This window comes from Pithys albifrons, chromosome 7 (assembly GCF_047495875.1).
Source record: "Pithys albifrons albifrons isolate INPA30051 chromosome 7, PitAlb_v1, whole genome shotgun sequence".
Classification (NCBI taxonomy): Eukaryota; Metazoa; Chordata; class Aves; order Passeriformes; family Thamnophilidae; genus Pithys; species Pithys albifrons.
The window spans coordinates 50,076,339-50,095,065 of NC_092464.1; the positions used below are offsets into that span (position 1 = coordinate 50,076,339).

The following is an 18,727-nucleotide window of genomic DNA, read 5'->3' on the forward strand; positions in this document are numbered from 1 at the left end:
GCCGAGCGGGGCCGGGAGCGGCTCCTGCGCCCCCGATGGTACTCGGAGCTGTATCCGCTCTGCAAGGCAGCTATTCCTTAAGAGTTTCGGGTGTCTTTTTTATTTTTTCCCCTTCCTTATGTATTTTCCCAGTGACCCTGACAACTAGTTTTTTGTTTTGTTTGTGGTTTTGGGATTTTTTTGTTTTGTTTCTTTGTTTTGTTTTGTAGTTTTTGGTTTGGGTTTTTTGTTGTTTTTCTTTTTTCTTTCTGCTATCCACAATTTAGGGGATTTTGTTTGAAAAATCAATGTTCTAAAACACTCTCGTGCACTCTTCAATTTTTTTTTTGTGGTTTATCTACAGAACTTACGGATTAAGGCAGAGATTTACACATGCATGTTGTGATGAAGAGTGATAAGAACATTGTTGGAATGCTCCTAGAATTCTGGGCATTATTTCCCTTGAAAGTGGAATTTCTGATGTGGTGTTAGAAGACGTGGCAGAATTGTAAGTACTATTTCTGCCTCTTGTTGCTGTTTGATGATTGGTTTCCTGAGGAAAACTAATACAGAAGATCTATAAGGAAAGTGATTTTACATTTTTTGAATATTTTCTAGCTGTCTAGTGTATACCTTGGATGTGAGCTATAGAGGGCAATCTATTCAGGACAGCCATGTCATAGAGCAGCTGTTGCATGATTTATACTTGTCATTGGGTTCCCAATTGATAGCCTTAATTTTTCATGGATTGTGCATTGAACTTTCCAGTACTTTGTTTGTTCTTACATTTCCTTAGGGTTTGGACAAAGGTTTAAAAAGTTAGCAGCCTTAAGGATGAGTATTTCTTACTTTGTCATACCACGTTGCTGTTGGAATCCTCTTCTGAGTGTTGGCATTTAGGAAATGTCCAGGATTTAGAGGATGAATCTGTATGTTCATGTGCTGAGCAGAAAAGTACAATGGCTCTTTCTAGTGGCCTGTAGCTTTATTTACCCAGGTGGTCCATTTATCAAGACTACACAATTATGTGTATAATTTTAGTTGTTAGTTCCAACAACTGTCATCTTAATGCAGAGGTTTGTGTCAGTTCTGTAATCCAAACTGGAATCATTGTGCTCATGTGTTCTTGCTGCCTGTTATGCCAGGAGCCCATTGCAGCACGGGCTTCCCACAGCCTCCTTCAGGCATCCACCTGCTCTGGCATGGGTCTCCTCCACGGGCTGCAGGTGGATCTCTGTACCCATGTGGACTTCCATGGGCTGCAGGGGGACAGTCTGCTTGACCACAGTCTTCACCATAGGCTGCAGAGAAATCTGTGCTCTGGCAGCTGGAGCACCTCTTCTCCCTCCTTCTCTCCTGATCTTGGTGTCTGCAGAGTTGTTCCTCTCACATATTCTCACTCCTTTCTTCTCTGAATGCAATTATGTCTGTGCAATAACTTTTTTTTCCTTCTTAAATATGTCATCACTGAAGCGTTACTGCCATTGCTTGGCCACCAGTGAGTCCATCCTGGAGCTGGCTGCATTGGCTCTGTTGGACATGGGGGAAGCTTCTGGCAGCTTCTCAAAGAAGCCACCCCTGTAGTGCACCTACCACCAAAACCTGGCCACACAAACCCAGTACAGACAACCTTTCCCTCCTTCCACCTCCTTTCCCCCAGTCAGCCTTGGGGCTGCCCCTCAGCCTTTTCCAAGGTTGGGGAAAACACTTCAACCCTTTTTCCTCACTTTTTGTCAAAAAATCTGGTCTTCAGGTTTCTCAGCCTTTTGAGATTGGTGTGTGAAATAATAACAGCTCTAAGCTACAGCACTTCCAACATGTGTGTCTTGACTAGATTTCAGTTCTTCTGTTTACATTCTGCTTTCCCAGACAATCCCTACAGATTCACTGAGGGCTGCCAGGCAGAGCCAATAGAGATTGTCAGGCAGTTCTTGTGGCTGCAGTTCAGTGCCATGTAGAGCAATCCCTGCACATCATTTGTAAACCACTTGAGGATCTGTCATGAAATTACCTTTTTTGTTGTTGTTGTTACTTTTGATTATTAATGTCTTTTGAGGTTCAGCTGAATGTGACCTGAGGCTTGGCTGTGCCCTTGGCATAAGTCAGAAAAACTTCTTGTAAATGGAGCAAATTTCTTGTCAATTAATTAATGAGGTTACTTCAGGTGCCTGTGAAGTTACCTCCCAAATCTGGATGACCATGAATCCAATACAACTCTGTAATTGTAGTTCATATCTAAACTGTAGTTTATATCTTATTTTTTCCAGAAAGCTCAATATAAATTAATTTCTTGCAATGTAGAACTCTAAGAAAAATAATGTAAGGGTCAGCATTTAGGTCACTTAGTGAGTACATGTTTTCACACACGTTCTCTGCTGTTCTTGGCACCAACTTGCAAATCACTGAACTTCCACAGCTATACCAGTAAATTGGACATGTTTGGGATATTCTGAGGCACTCAGGCCAACCCATGTGGAAGTGCTTGTGTCTACACTAATAAATTCTCTCATTCTCCAAGCAAGCTGGCTGCACACAAACAGCTTCCAAGAACGTGCCAGCTCCAGAAGAATGCTTAGAAGTTCTTCAAAGTGCTCTACTTGACACAGGCGAGCATTGTGCCAGCTAGCATCTCACAGTGTACCAACAGTAGGCAACTACATTTCTTTTCCTGCCACAAATGTTTCCAAATCCTACCAGCAGGCTGTGTCCAAATACACCTGATACGCTGGAAGGACTGGATGCCATCCAGAGGGACCTGGACAGGCTGGGGGAGTGGGAACCTCATGAGTTCAACAGGGCCAAGTGCAAAGCGCTGCACCTGGGTCAGGGCAATGGCAAGGAACTGATCGAGAGCAGCCCTGCTGAGGACTTGTGCTGTCCTGTGCTACCCCAAACCGGGAAGACAGGCACAGTCCTGTTGGTTTGAAGACAGCCCAGACCATGGTCCTTTGCCAAGGCCCTGTTTGTCTAGTGGGATGTGCCTAAGAGCCGGGCTAACAACGCTGTAACCACCCACACAATGAACTCACAATTTAGCAAATCTCTCAGTCAGATGGTCAGGCTGTCCTTGGCTGAACAGGTATCACAGGGGTTCTGTCTTGCAAGCTTCCCCCCTGCAGTTCAATTAAGTAATAATTATTAAAACACCCTATATTTTTACTATTTGCACTTTCTTTTCACTGTCTAGAAGGATATTGGTGCTTGACACCTTTGATTGCTTAGCAAATCTACTGATCTCATTTTTCAATTTGGTTAAACTGTATAGACAGAAACCATAATAACTATAAAACTTATCCACCACAAAAGAAAAAGCATATAATCCTGTATTTCACAGGCAATACTGACACCTTTCCCCATTTTACATGCCCACTTTTTCTGCAAGAAATTTTAACCAATTTTCCAGTAGCCTAGAAAATGTTACTCATGGAGTACTAGGCCTGACAGTTCTCTATCTTGACAGGTCACTGCCAGGTGGATAATCTGCAACTTAAATTGAAAAAAATTGGATCACCATAGCCACTATTTCACTTATAAATTCAGATGACAAAGACAGTAAATATTTCATACACCACCATAATATTCAAATCAAGGATGGTGTTAACCAGTGAACAAGACTTGAAATAAAAACCTTCCATACTCTTAATTTTTCGCACTCGGAACATTGAGTGTCTAGTCTGGTTATGTCCTATCATCAAATTACTGAGTATTTATGTTAACCAAACTAATATTTATATGGATACCAAAACCAGGCAGGATCAGGATCACAATCTTTACAGGATCCAGACAGCTCTGTTTAGATCAGGTCTCACGCAGTTCTAGTGGTATGACAGGTAAGTTGAAAAACTGTGACTGTATCAGCCACTGTATTTCATAATAACTTGCTTGGCAGCTGAGTTGAGGAAAGTCACAAGCAATGTAGAACACAGGAGGTCTTTGATGCATTTTTCCAACCTACAGATGCATCAATATTCTTTCAGAGCAACACAATGCCTTCTCAGTCCCCTAAAATTGTGGGATTCATATTTTGAGCTTGCACTTTGACATCCCTGAAGACATTTGCTTATCACAAGCTACTGCTACTCCTTTACAGTGTAACTGCTGCACAGTGAACTTCGCAGTGCTTTTATGTTTACAAACAACGCATTTGAGGGCCAGAGGGTTTGTAAAATACAGAACAATTTTTCCATGAGCCAGTGAGCGGCTGTGATTTGCCCAAGCACGTGGTCAGACAGGCAATTCGAGCACCTAAAGCCCATTTTTCAGCACTTTGTTGTTAGATGCCCACCAGACAAAGCATTCGGCCAGAAACCACTCTGTGACACCTCCCCGTGCGGCCACGGCGCTACCGACGGGATCGCTGCGCCGGACCCCTGCGGCGACAGCGCCGTCACATCCGAACACGGCAATAAGTTACCGAAATCCTACTTTAGGTATTTAAGAATTCCAATTACTCAGAAAGCCCCAGCGCTGCCCCCGGCTCCACCCCCTACAAACGCTGGGCAGGCCCCGCCCCGCCGCACGCGGCGCGCCCTCATAGGCTGCCGCTGTCCTCCGGCTCCGCCCCCCCGGCGCCCGCCCGCCAATCGCAGAGGGCGGTGTGGCTGCTCGCGCTCGGGAGCGGGGCCGGCGCGCCCCTCCCACCCTCGCGTGGCGGCGCGCGGTTGGCGGCAGCTCCGGGCGGCCAATGGCCGTGCGGCACCTGGGGGCGGCCAATGGCCGGGCGGCAGCTCAGGGCTGCCCGCTGGGTCTAAGGAGCGGCGCTGCCGCCGCTTTTTCGCCGCCGCTCCGGTCGGTCGCGCCCGTGTCCCGTTCCGACCGGTCCCGTCCCGCCACCGGCGCGGGGGTTTCCCCTGGGTTGCCCCTGCGAGTCCCGCGGAAACCGCGCGCCGGAGCCCCTCGTGCCGATCGGCGATTGGCGGGCGCGCGGCGCGCGTGGCGGGGCGGCAGCCAATCAGCGCGCACGGCAGGGGGCGGGGCGGGGCGCGCCGCGCAGGGAGCAGGGCCGGGAGCGGCGGCGGGTCCGGAATCGGGACCGGGACTGGGATCGGGATCAGGATCGGGAGCAGGATCAGGATCAGGATGCGGGTGCGCAGGCTGTGGCTGCTGCTGCTGCTGCTCGGGCTGGCACAGATCGCCCTCCTGGCGCGGGGCACGGCGGCCCAGGAGGAGGAGGAGGAGGACGGCGACGGAGGTGAGCGCAGGGAGGGCCGGGCCCGCGCCCCATCCCGGTCCCACCGCGCCCCATCCCGGTCCCTCCGCGGGCAGCCCGGCATGGCTGGCGCCGCGGGGGCCGGGGTGCTCCCCCAGGAGCTGGGCCCACACGTGCAGCCGCTAAGGTCTGGGCGGTCCGCCGGTCCCAGCGCTGCCCGTGGGCCCCGCGCCCTGGGGCGGCCCCTCCGAGCGCGGGGTGTGCGGCTCAGCAGCGATTAGCCATGTTGGGAAGTCTTGCCTTTTAAATCGCCAGTAGATTTGCGGTTTAATTTCTGCGATTCGTTATTCCGAGTCACTGCGATTTCGTTATCCGGAGAGCGATTCTTTGCCAGGGCTGTAGTGGTAGGACAAGGAGTTAATGGGTACAAATTGAAAGAGGAGAAATTCAGGTTAGTTATTAGGAGAGGGTGGTGAGACACTGGAACAGGTTGCCCAGCGAGGTCCTCGCCCCAACCCTTGCATTGTTCGAGTATCTAACCTGATCTAGTGGAAGGTGTCCCTGCCCATGGCAGAGGAGTTAAAATTGGATGATCTTTAAGTTCTCGTCCAACCCTTAACCTTCCGTGAGTCTATGGCTACTGAGCACTATTTTCCTTATCCCGTTGTCCAGGGGATCTGTGTGTTCTTCGTGTTTCAAACCAGTTGTTTGAGTTATTTTTTCTCACAGAAAGAAGGCCCAGTATTGCCCGTTTCTTGGCGTTTCTTCCCGTTGTCTTTGAATTTCACTGACCCCTGTCTCTTCTTCCAAAATGAGCTGAAACGAAGCTGCTCAGGCTTACTCAGTTTAGTACATGCCTGTACGTAGGAGGCAGGCGTTTGAAGGTTTCCTTTTTTTAGTTTTAAGTTTCTTTCATGTGGATTTTGGTAAATCCTGCATCTTTCTTATTTCCTGTATGTTAAGTATTAGAGGACGTTCAGGGAGACTGAATTAGGGATGACCTTTTGAACTCGTGTCCTGCAAATTCTTGCACATTGAACAGGCACTAAAACTCGAAGAAGTGCTTTTAAATCAGTTACCCTGTAAGTGTAACTGTATGATCTGTAGGATGAGGATCAAGAGACTTGTGTTAAAGGATATGACCTCTTCAGTAAGGAGATGGAGATACAGAATCTTCCTGTGAAGCCCTTTTTTTCCAGGTGTAAAGTGAAATACAAGTATTATGTCTCTTTCTCTGCTTTTAGCTGTAACACTTGATTATTGTTGGTTTGTAGCATGTGACAAAGCCTAGTACTGACTTCCCCTACTCCCTTCTAACGATGAAGTATCACCTGTGATGTTACAGTGTTACCTGTGGCTGACAGCAGTAATCTCTGCTTCCTGTGGGCCAGACTCTCATCAGTATTGCCCAGGTGTGCTGTTCTCATTTTCTGAGTTCTCTGAAGCAAAGGTACACGGTGATGGAAGTCTTTCCTGCTGTGTGGAAGCTGAGCACTAATCCATTGTGCAACCTGACTCGTTTTCCTGTGTATCTAGAAATTGTTATAGATCATGAATAGGCTTTAGAAAGCCTTTGCATTAAACATGCACATAGTTCCATTTTTGCCCTTGGAATGAATGCAGATGTGTATGAAGTGGCATAAGTTTACTTTGCAACAACCAAGTAATCCTGTGTACATTGATTCTTTGGGAGCTGAAAAGTTCAGATTATCTGGCTCGTTACACTGCCTGGTTTGGGAAGTGAAGCTCAGTTGGGACAGTGAGGCAAATATGCTCAAAGTAAGGTTAGCCTGGATTGTGACTGTTACACCCTTAGCATCCTGATGAAGAAAAAGGAAGGATCATGTAGAGGATCCACTACAGAAAAGCTCAGGAGGACTGATTTTGTTGAAATTATTTTGAATGCCCTAGGAACAGAGTATGAGTGTTGACTTCTGGGTTTCTGAAAACTGAGCTCATCCAGTCCTGGAAGTGCGTTACTTAGAAGGAAACTTTCAGGCAGAATCCTGAAGCTGTTGATGTTTGGATGCAGCTTTTTTTTGTACAGGATTTACTCTACTTCAAAAAAGATTACTAGGTCAGATTTCTGATAAATGCTGAGTGATCAGTGAAGTTACTGCAAGAATTAATTTCACTTAGAGTAGCTGTCGTCTTGAAGAAGGCCTGCTAGCCAGCATCATGTGCTGCAAGTCTTAAAATAGTACCATTTGATGCTGTTTTTTACTTGTGGAGTAATGTGTTGAAACTTGTGGAAAGGATTTTTTGGAGTAAAAGGGAGTGATCCATATTTTACTGGAGGGCAGGTTTTAGCCACAGCTGCCACTTGTTCGTTTGTCCACCTGCTTTGCAAGTAGCTTTGAGAAACAAAGACACTTCAGTTTTGGGGCAGCTGTTTTATTTTCATGAGCTTTCTTATGCATGTATTTATTAGCTACTTCTGCCTTTTCAGGTGTCACAGACTCATTCTACATCTATTTTCTTTAAATTGTAAATCATTAATGCCAAGGAAAGTTTCTTGTTCTTAATGAAAAGTAATCCCACTTCCTTTTCCCTGAAAGTCCCCGAAGCAGGTCTTTGAGTCCCACCACTAAAAGAGGTGTTAGAGGTAGCTGTGGTAGAGCTTGCACCCTTAAGGACCAATTTCTAGGTGTGGTTAACTTTTTTTTTCTTTAATGCATGTCCTCCTCCCACTTGGTAAAAGGTGGAGTCCCACTGTTCCAGTGCTATTGTCTTGCCTCCCTTTCCAAGGAGGAGGAAGTGGGTGTGTACAATGCCCATAACAATGTGTCACTGTCAGGGAAGTTTTGTGTTGGCACCCTGTACTGCTCCTTGCAGGGAAAGATACAGAATGATTTGAGATGGATGTTGGATGTGATGGTTACATTTCCCACCCGTGCAGGGTGTTTTTGCAGGGGATGCTTTGTTCTTGGTTTTCTAAACCATGAGCCTGTGCCACAGTAGCTGCACTGGTCTTTGGCTCTGTTGGGGGAAGGTAGTTAGCATAGTAAACAGGCATGAGGGTCATAACCTGGTGGTTAGTTTGAGATGCATGAGCAGAATTGGCCAGCTAGTTTTGCTCAAATTCTTTTGTGTCAAGTCTGAAGCAATTCATGTGGAAAAGCAACGGCATTGTGCAACTTGCAGGAAATTCAGGCACAGACCAACCAGGAGCAGCCTGTGGTGAAACAGCCCTCCAGACTGCTGGGCTCCTGTGTAAGGCAGAAGTTTTACCTGCTGAAAACCAGCTGTTTCAGCAGGGCAGTCCTGCAGGTGTGTGACTTCCCTCAAAGGTGAGCAAGTGCTGCAACACAGGAGGCATTGTCTGCTGGCAAGTAGTGCTTTTAGCTGCTTCAGAGATCAGATGAAACAGTAATAGTTGTCAAAGAAACCTAATCCATGTGACTACTGTTGTGTGAGAACTGATCTCCTGTGATCTCTCCCCTCATCAGAAGCTTTAATATTTTGGTGGTACATAAAGTTGACTCCTAATTAAAATGAACATACTTTCTCCAAGAGCTTGTACTGAGAGCATATAGGCTTATTTCTTCTAACATAAAAATAGCTATTGCACTTTAATGGCATAATTTTATCTGTGGTGAAATTGTTCCTGTGGTCTGCTGTCTGTCTGAAAAAAGTGGGATTTGTTTGTTCCCTTTTACATACCTGTTTATATCAAATTCCAGGTGAATTCAGAATATTTTCAGAATACTGCTGCAGTAACTCCTGTCATCTTAGTCAAAATCCAGTTAGAGTTAAATAGAAAATAGTTTTAAATAAAAAACCTTAATCAGGTTTTTTTTCTGCCCCCTCTCCCCCCCCCCCCACTCCTGGGACTCCCAGTGGTCAAAAGGGCCTTGGCTTTGTTGTTTTACTGTTTGCATTTGAAATGAATTATTATCCTTACTTTTTCTGTAACTGAGATTCCTTAAATGCCTTCAGGAAGGTCTGGTTGTCTTGATGGAAGATTAAAAAAAAACCTAAAAAAGTTTAAAGGAATATATGAAAGGTTGAATATTAAAGAAACCATCTCAAATTCCAAGCCAACAAAGAATGAACCAGTTGAAATGTCCTGGCTTCAGCTTTCACATGCTAATTTTGCTTCTGGAATTGAACTAGCCTGCTTTCTTTTTGAAAGGCCTGTTCTGGACCACTGGTTTTGGTCTTCTTAAATCAAAGGTCTCCCCAAAAGTTGTTTGAAAGAAGCTTTCACTCCCTCTTTCTTTTTTATAAGAGTACCTTACATCTGCCAGGTGCGTTGGAGTGAGTGTTCATGGAGCTCCTGCAACAGTCACTTGATTTTACACTCCCTGCAGCTGATGCTGATCCAGAGCAGAGTGTTTGCTGCTTCTGTGAGTGGAAAGACTCCTCCATGAATTGCAGACCTGAAGCATCACTGTAATTGGAAGCAAGTTATATTGAGTGAGAGAGGTGGGATGGAGGGAAGCATAATCTTCCAAGTGCTGCCTCCAAACCACATTGGTAGTAGCAGAATTGTAACATTTGGGTTTATAGCTAACATGTCTGTTTATTAGACCTTCAGACAGGCAGCACATGGCAGTTGTGGTGTTACAGATCTAGTGAGTAAGGGTACAAGGGGAGCACTGGGGACAGATAACATCTGCCTTTTTGTCTAAGACACCTGATTTTTCCATCCACAAGCTGCTAAGCTTGAAGGAAAGCTGTTCTGCTGCATGATGAAGGGCTTCTGTTTGAATTCAGGTGTCATCTGTGTGCCCTTCTTGCCCAGCAAAACAGGTCTCACCTCCTGCGTTTCACCAAGTACCTTGATGGCAACTGTTCTGTAGGTCTGTGTGTATTAGTTCTTGTTGTGTTCATTTTGTTAGTTTGCCCTGGAATTAGAAATAGATGTTGACACTTTAGAGAAATACTGATATTCTTGGCTAGTGTAGTGTGGAAAAACTCTTTGCAGACTGAGATAGCTGTCACTGTAGGTGGAGCAGAAACCAACCTGTGTGGATTTTTAACCACATTTTAACCATTTTCTTTTTTAGCCACAGGAGGTCCTCAGTCCATCTTTAACCTGGTACTGTTACTTCAGTGTTAAGCTTGACACAATCTAATGTGTTGCATTTCTACTTTTCCAGAATCTGTTACAAAAGAAGCTGATGATGACGATGATGATGATGATGAAGAAGATGACGAAGATGACGACGATTCTGAAGTTAAAGAAGAAAATGGTGTATTAGTCTTGAACGATGCAAACTTTGACACCTTTACTGCAGACAAGGATACTGTGCTGCTGGAGTTCTACGCACCATGGTGGGTTCAGAACCTGTTCCCTTCCCCTGTACTATGCAATAGCCAACAGCCTGCTCCTTCTCCACACGTGTGGGTCATGTTGAGCCATCCTATGCCAAGGGAAGCACAGCCCTGGTTCTCTCCCTGCCTGTCAGGGAACAGAAATGGTCCCAGTGCACCTTGGGAAAGTCTGTGTGGTCTTACAGCCTGCTGCCATCCTTGTGCTGGACCACTGAGAAATTGTGCAGTTGCTCCTCTAGATGGAGAAATGAAGGAGTCTTCAGTAGTAGGGGAATTCTAGAAGGTTTTCCTTTTCAAATTCCCTTTTCTGTCCTTGCCAGAAGGGTGTGGTGTGATTAAGAACATAACTTGTTTATCAGTTTAAGCAGTGCCTCATAAATCTGCCTAACAATGATACTTCTGATGGCATCCCAAGGTACACACTACCACGAACCTGCTCAGAGAAGCTACAATGGACTTATCTGCATACAACTGAGACAAAGAATTCAGGCCAGAACATGCCTTTTCTTGCATTCTTATGGAAAAAAATAATAGGGATGGTTACTGGAGGAAAACAAGAGTAGAATGTATTTTTAGCCCAGCTGCTGAATTAGTGTTGCAGCCAGAACCTCTTTTTCTTAGTGGCTTAGTCCTACAAAGATGACTTACCCCTTGGTCCTTTTCTAGTTTTTGAATAGAGGGAGTAATATGATCTTGCTCGAGGTGGAGTTGCATTTTAACTAGTGCCATTCTTGTTACAGAGAATCCTATCCCTGCTTGGCTGTAGGTACTAATCCTGCATTTGTAGTTTGCCTACATGACAACTAAACATGAAGCTTAATTTATCTGAGCAGAAGGATGTGTGTCATCATAGACTAAACACCTCTTCTTTCTTCTACTCCCCCACTCCTCCACTCCTCCACTCCTACCAGTTGAGAGCCTAAGGAGCACAGGCTATCAGCCACACACTTCCTCTTTTTTTCTATTTTTTTCTCTACATTTTCTTGGTCTCATCTTCAGCTTGTCAAGCTATATTTAGCTGTTCTTATGCTGGCAGCTTTTGCAGCCGGAGCCTCTGTTCTACCCAGAGTGTTCTGGTGTGGCCAGAGAGGGAGCAGGTGCTGCCATACCTTGGTGGGTGTGAGATTTCATTAGGCCAGCATAACTACTGGTTAATTTTTCTCTTTAGTTTGGTTTAGGGGACTAGGTAGAGAAGATGAATCTATATTAGGGAGAAGATAAAGTTGAATTGAAACTGTATTTGTGGGGGCAGGAAGGAAGGAGGAGCATGGTACAAGGTTTAAAATTCTGTTGTAAAAGCAGCTAGGGAATTTTTTTACTATGGCTTTATAAAGCATATGGAAATACATTCTATGTTGAATGAAAATTAGAAAAAAAAAGAAGTTGGGATTTGAATTAACAGCACAATAGCTGCAGTTATTCTCTGTCTCTCCATGATGTGAACACACAGCAAGACAAACATTTCTGTGTTGATGATGTGAACATCTGTCAGAAGGCATCCTGGAAATGCAGAGCAGCAAAATACCTCTCCATGTCTTGTCATGCATTTATGTATCTGCTTGTATCTTCCTCTGACAGGTGTGGGCATTGCAAACAGTTTGCTCCAGAGTATGAAAATATAGCCAAAACTCTGAAGGAAAATGACCCTCCTATTCCTGTTGCCAAAGTAGATGCTACTGCAGCCACTTCACTGGCAAGTCGTTTTGATGTCAGTGGCTACCCAACCATCAAAATCCTGAAAAAAGGGCAGCCTGTTGACTATGATGGTTCTCGGACAGAGGATGGTAAGCACCAGACCTTTGCAGGTCTCTTTAAGAAAGCAAAGTAATACATGATCTTCCTTCTTAATATGTGACTGTTTTGAAGGACTTTGGTCTCAAGGCATGTTGTCTTAAGCAGAATAATACTATGAAGTCTGAAATTCTCCCAGTTTTCTCAACTGGTTGCATGCTAGAGGACAATTTTTCATGTAGTGGGTAATGCTGTTACTGACAGGAGATTGCTGGAAATAAGACTTGACAAAAAGAGGAGGCAGTCTCGTGCTTGCTGATGGATCAACCAATAAACATCTGATCTTCATATTGATGGCATATAAAGCCACTTGGTTTTCACTTAATTAATGTGCCCAATTACAGTCAGAGGGGAAAAACTACCTTTTCTATCTGTTTTAAGATGGAATTCATGTGCCCCAGTGCTGCGAGTACAGATCTGTGCTCTGCATATGATGCAATATGTAGTGAAGAGAATTGCACCTTGGCAATACCAACAAGGAAATAAACCATAAAGGAGATTGATTAAGAAGGTGTTTGCATGTAAGCTTGATGTGTAAGCCTTGGTCCAAGACCATGCTTGCCACTCTAATTTTAAATTCTTGATATCATCTCTTACTTTTGACATGCTGCTGCTATGATAATGCACATTTGCTAATGGGGTTATTGAACTGTGTTTCAGCAATTGTGGCCAAAGTCAAGGAGGTTTCTGACCCCAACTGGACCCCTCCACCCGAGGCTACTCTGGTATTGACCCAGGATAACTTTGACGATGTTGTGAATGGTGCTGACATAATCCTGGTGGAGTTCTATGCTCCATGGTAAGCAAGAAGGCAGTGACCTGTGCTTGGGGAACCTGTTTTCTGTTGTTATGCTGCTTTATACACCTCTACCTTGTGCAGACGTACATAGGTCTGGTGTACCTTAGTTTTAATCTGGACCTAGGATCCTGTTGCAAGTCACTTGAAAACTAGACTGGATCTGTGTCTCAACAAGGTGGAGTGTCCAAAACTTCACTGAAGATTCTCCTTATTTGCTGTTTTTGGACCACGTTGAGATACTGAAAAGATAACTGGTCCTTAGTTTAAAAATGACCTCTGGAAATGAAACTACCTACAGTAGTTTGAGGCCAGGCATAGAGGCCAGCCTCAGGTGGGAGAGACACATCTTAGGCTGAAGTGTCCTCTGTAGATTCAGTAATCCCATTTCTACTTTCTGCGTTCTGGAAGGCTTAACTCTTCCTCTTCAGAGGTAGAAGGAACCTGACAGACTTCATGGCTTGTGAGAACTGCCCTCTGCTCTCCCTTCCTAGGTGTGGGCACTGCAAAAGGCTTGCTCCAGAATATGAGAAGGCTGCCAAGGAGCTCAGCAACCGCACCCCTCCTATTCCCCTGGCTAAAGTCGATGCCACTGCTGAGACTGAGCTTGCAAAGAGATTTGATGTTACTGGATACCCAACGCTCAAAATCTTCCGCAAGGGCAAACCTTATGACTACAGCGGTCCACGGGAAAAATACGGTACTGCAGCTTCTGCTTTTTCTTTTTTTCTGAGAGATCGACCTTGACCACAGATATTTTGACACTTCTATAGGATTTGCAGACTTGTTAACTATAGGGGGAGCCCCTTATACCGAGCTGGGCTGTGGACTGACGGTCAGAAGAGCTCAGGCACAGCAGACATCAGAAGGCTTGATCAGAAGGCTGACAACTTGAGGATTTATTCAAGTTAGATTAACAGACAGATCTTCACAGCTCATAGTAAATGTAGATAGTTCCTAGAAGTTCCTATTACATCATCTCAGATCCTAGTAGATCTAGATCTAACTAACTCTCACACAGTAATATCCACACCTTTTATGCACTCTCACATCCAACATGCCAGCACATAATTGGTTAACCAATTCACCTTGCATACACCACAGCCTCTCATTGGTTACAAGCCACCACACATAGTCCAGGTAGCTCTGTTCTCTTTAAGGTAGAACTCCATACAGCTTTCCTTAAGGGATGGACTTACACTCACCCCTACAGTTAACCTCATAGCAATAGTAGATGGGGAATCCTGGCAAATTATGTTCTTCATAGGTCAGCAATTTAAATTTGTAAACTTTATGACATCTTATGGTGGTACTATCAGCTACTTTTAATTTAAAGAAAGTTAAATGCACGTGGGGAAGTAGTGGCAATATGAGTAAATGAGTAGCCTTGAAATGTACTGGAATGCACCATAAGGGCTGGCAAAATACTCAGTATGAAGTTTAAATAAAAGGCAAGACTTAAGACTATCCTAGTAGAACTTTAGCTCATATCAGGTTCAGGAGTCAGTAAGGGGTCTGTAATTTCAGAAGGGAGAGTTATTTGCATAAACAGCCAATATCCATGAATTTCACCCTTGGGCACCTTTTCTGATACCAACATGAAGGAGAATATTCAGAACTGCACCTTTAAAAACTTAGACTGAGGTCTTGCTGATTTGGATTTTAAGATACTGTGGGAGGGCTGTCCACAGGAAATGGGGTATTAAACAATGTTGTAGATGGAATGCCTGAACCTTTCAGTTCAATAAAATGTTCTAAGCAACTTTTTGGTGGTGGGTTTGTCTCATAGGCATTGTCGACTACATGATTGAACAGGCTGGTCCTCCATCCAAACAGATTCAGACCTCCAAGCAGGTACAGGAATTTCTGAAGGATGGGGATGATGTCATCATCATTGGTGTCTTTAGTGGAGAGAATGACAAAGCCTATCAGCTCTATCAGGAAGCAGGTACAGATTTTTTTAAAATACTAATGGATTATATTTTGTTGAGGTTCTGCCTAGGAGTTTGGGCATGGAGAGGTCATTTCTGTTCTTAGTTTGGTAGGGGAGGTTGGAGAGGAATAAGAAGTCAGTGGAAGCATGATCTTCTACTTGTACTGAAAAAAAAGCCCCACCATATTTTGGGGCTGTATCTAAAGTATCAGCCAGTCACAGAAGATACCTCCTTCTGATATTGTGTCCCTGAAAACATACAAACAAGAGAGGAGGGAAAATTCCTGCCGGAGGAACAAATCACAGCTTCCTGGCTTAAAGGCTGGATATCTTATCTGTTACTGCTTGTTTCATGTCTGACAGTTCGAGGCTGAGCTTTACCAAACTCGTTAGGGACAGGTGACCTGGAGAGAAAATCATCATCCACCTCTGGATGTTTAGCTAGACTATTCCTGGCAACCTGTCTATGTCTGCTTCTGGGACTGCTGTCATTTTTAGTTGGATTAAGAGCTAATGTGGTTGCTCCAGCATAGAAAGCTACAGAGCTGTTTCCCAGGCTGCCCCAAAGCAAATAGTTTGGCTAGTTGACCTGTTTGGCCAAGAGGTGTGAGACTGATAAACAAATAGTTGTTTCACTGTATGTTTTGGAAGATCTTCAAGGTTTTTGAGTATGTAGAATATTTCAGCAAGTAGATGGCTTGTTGAACAGCATTCAAACAGTACCATTGGAATTATATGTATATTCACCTGCTTCTCACCCCTGGATGAGAGCTTGGTCCAGGACTAGGTTGTTCTGCATCCCTTCGAGAACAGGGAGAGAGTTTCCTTGCAGTTGCAGTCTCAAGATTCAGTTGGAGGCTGTCAGTCCACTTGCTGACTTTTTCTTCACCGTAACCTTAATTTTTCAGCTAACAGTTTGAGAGAAGATTATAAATTTCATCACACCTTCAGCAACGAGATTGCAAAACTACTGAAAGCATCTCCAGGAAAACTGGTGGTCATGCAGCCAGAAAAATTTCAGTCAAAGCATGAGCCCAAGATGCATGTTCTGAATCTTAAAGTGAGTAGCTGATACAAAGATAGAAAGTTTGTGTGTGGATTGAAGGTTTTCTGTTCTTGTATTTATGATCAGTTGGCGTCTTCCTGTTGGCTGTATTCCCACTAGATATTTGTGGCAACCTGTTTGTCCACTGAAACTGTATTGCTTTTGTCAAGAAAATTTTATGAAATTAGTCCAGGTGGATTTGGAGAGTATGGTGACAGTGCTGTTTATAACATGCCCCTCTCTCTCATTCTTGCATGCATCAATATTGGTTTTAAGTAGCGTGTAACAGAAATGCCTCTTAAATCTGTTTGTCTGAACTTTATTCCCAACTTTTCTAACAGGATACTACAGATGGGTCAGAGATTAAAGAGCACGTGCTAAAACATGCTTTGCCTCTAGTTGGTCATCGCAAGCCTTCCAATGATGCCAAGAGATATGCTAAGCGTCCTCTAGTGGTTGTCTATTACTCTGTGGACTTTAGTTTTGACTACCGTGTTGGTAAGTTTGTTGTAATTACCATTTCTCCCGCTTTGAGAGGGAGTAAGCCATGGGTAACTAGAAATTGCAAATCCTTTCATGTTCTGTTTTCTCAGCTACCCAGTACTGGAGAGGCAAAGTCCTGGAAGTGGCCAAGGACTTCCCTGAATACGTGTTTGCTGTTTCTGATGAGGAAGATTATTCTTCTGAAATAAAAGATTTGGGCCTGCTTGAGAGTGGAGAGGATGTCAATGTTGCCATTCTGGATGAAGGGGGCAAGAAATATGCCATGGAGCCAGAAGAGTTTGACTCTGATGTACTCAGGCAGTTTGTGCTGGCATTCAAAAAAGGTACAAGTTTCTAAAATAGGGTTCTCTAACCTATTATTCTATTTACCCTTCCAAGAGCTTTTCCTGAGGCAGTAGCTGAAATAAAGTCATATGTGTAACCTTGCAATGTTCTGTGAATTAAAGCTTTAGGATGTTTGCCTTTTGTTTTTAAAACTTTGGTTCGTTAACTTTGTTGCTTGGACTATGCTGTAAGTTGTAGCTATATTCTAAAACTGAGCATGCTTGGCAAGCCTAAAATGTTCCTGTGGCTTTGAAGTGTGAGCTGATCATTCATATTTGGGAATTCCATAATAAATCACTAGTTCTTCCCTTGTGGATGGACAGCCATAAAAAGATGGAGAAAGGTTCTATGGAACTGCAAAAGAAATTGTTGCCTGTGTTTCATGAGGTTATTTGGCCAAAAGGCCATGAGCAAACCAGCCTGTGTTTCATGCAGGGGCATGTTAATTTGCTGGTAAAGTGATTTCTTTTTTATTTCTTCCTGGCAGGAGGATGTACTTCTGCCTTTTCTTAGGGGAGATCATAAGGGCTGCTCTTAACATATTCTAACAGTGTTGTGTGTTTTGCTTCCTTCTAGGAAAACTGAAGCCAATTGTGAAGTCCCAGCCAGTGCCAAAAAATAACAAAGGGCCTGTGAAAGTGGTAGTGGGTAAAACTTTTGATACCATAGTAATGGATCCAAAGAATGATGTTCTCATAGAGTTCTACGCCCCATGGTGTGGACACTGCAAGAAACTAGAACCGGTGTATACTGAGCTAGGCAAAAAGTACAAGAATGAGAAAAACCTAATTATAGCCAAGATGGATGCTACTGCCAACGACGTGACGAACGACCACTACAAAGTAGAGGGATTCCCCACCATCTACTTTGCTCCGAGGGACAAGAAGAACAACCCTATTAAATTTGAAGGCGGGGACAGAGATTTAGAGCATTTGAGCAAATTTATAGAGGAGCATGCAACAAAACTTTCCAGAACAAAAGAAGAGCTTTAGATAAGATGAGGGTGGTAAAGAAAAATTGTTTGTACGTTGTAGTTAAAATCAAGTTACTGACAAAACTTTGTGACAGAAGAGTTAAGCAGTTTGAGCAAGGAGATTCTTGAGCAGTAAAACAATTGCAGTATCTTTTTTTTTATATATGGCAGAAGAGTTTTTTCTGAACACTGAACTTAATACTCTAATATGAATGTCTTGTCTTACTTATGATTTTGATCTTTGGAGAAAAATACATCCTTTATTTTTTGTGACTATCTTGAGCTTTATTCTTTGACTCAAATGCAGCTGTTCTTAAGTTAAAAGATACTACCAAAAAGAGGGAAGCAGATCCCTCAGCCAAACACATTTCTCTTATTTGTTGTTATGGTTACTGGGGTGAACAGTGTTTTCAGCTGGTCCTTTCTGTTATGTTTCTGTATACCTGTTCTTTTGACTATATCATTGTATTCGTTGCTGAGGATGAAAATGAAGGTTTTCTAAAGTGTGGATTAATTATTTGGTCCCATTGAGATAAGACAGTGACCTGGTAACAAAATGTTTGTGCCTCTCTGTAGAGAAGGTGATGCTAAAATTGCAAGTTTTTCTAATTTACCTCACTTTACTAGTCCATATTGACACATTTTTATCTTAGTCTTCGTAAATATGTTCAGGAGTAATTGGAATATGGCAGAAACACCATCCAGTCAGTGGAAATGCTTGTGTTCTGGTATCAGACCTGTGTGTTACTGTCCCTTTCCTTTTGCAGAGAGGGAAGTTTGATAGTGATTCTTCTTTGGGGAAGCAGACTTAGACTTTCTGATGGCCTCTATTCCTGTAGCAGGTACTGCAGGTACAGAGGATGATCACATCTTCCCTTAGCTCCCCTTTGGAGTATATTAATTTAAAGTTGGATTTTTATATTGATTGTCCCACTTTTGGTATGTCCATAAAT

General features: G+C 43.8%; 1 protein-coding gene across 1 annotated transcript; it reads left to right on the plus strand.

The window, feature by feature from the left end:
• Window positions 1-4,948: 4,948 nt before the first annotated feature.
• PDIA4 (protein disulfide isomerase family A member 4) lies at window positions 4,949-18,050 on the plus strand. The gene is made up of 10 exons (XM_071561533.1): window positions 4,949-5,170; window positions 10,234-10,408; window positions 11,987-12,192; window positions 12,860-12,998; window positions 13,490-13,695; window positions 14,785-14,943; window positions 15,837-15,988; window positions 16,315-16,471; window positions 16,567-16,800; window positions 17,378-18,050. The coding sequence occupies exons 1-10, from the start codon at window positions 5,059-5,061 to the stop codon at window positions 17,791-17,793; spliced, it is 1,956 nt and encodes a 651-aa protein (XP_071417634.1). The 5' UTR covers window positions 4,949-5,058; the 3' UTR covers window positions 17,794-18,050.
• The last annotated feature ends 677 nt before the right edge of the window (window positions 18,051-18,727 follow it).

What these genes read in the sequence shown, in the direction of transcription:
- PDIA4 (XM_071561533.1), top strand. Translation starts at nt 5,059, where the DNA reads ATGCGGGTGCGCAGGCTGTGGCTGCTGCTGCTGCTGCTCGGGCTGGCA. An exon ending in CGGTCCACGGGAAAAATACG is followed by an intron (nt 13,696 to 14,784) that starts GTACTGCAGCTT and finishes TTTGTCTCATAG; the next exon opens with GCATTGTCGACTACATGATT. An exon ending in TGTGCTGGCATTCAAAAAAG is followed by an intron (nt 16,801 to 17,377) that starts GTACAAGTTTCT and finishes GCTTCCTTCTAG; the next exon opens with GAAAACTGAAGCCAATTGTG.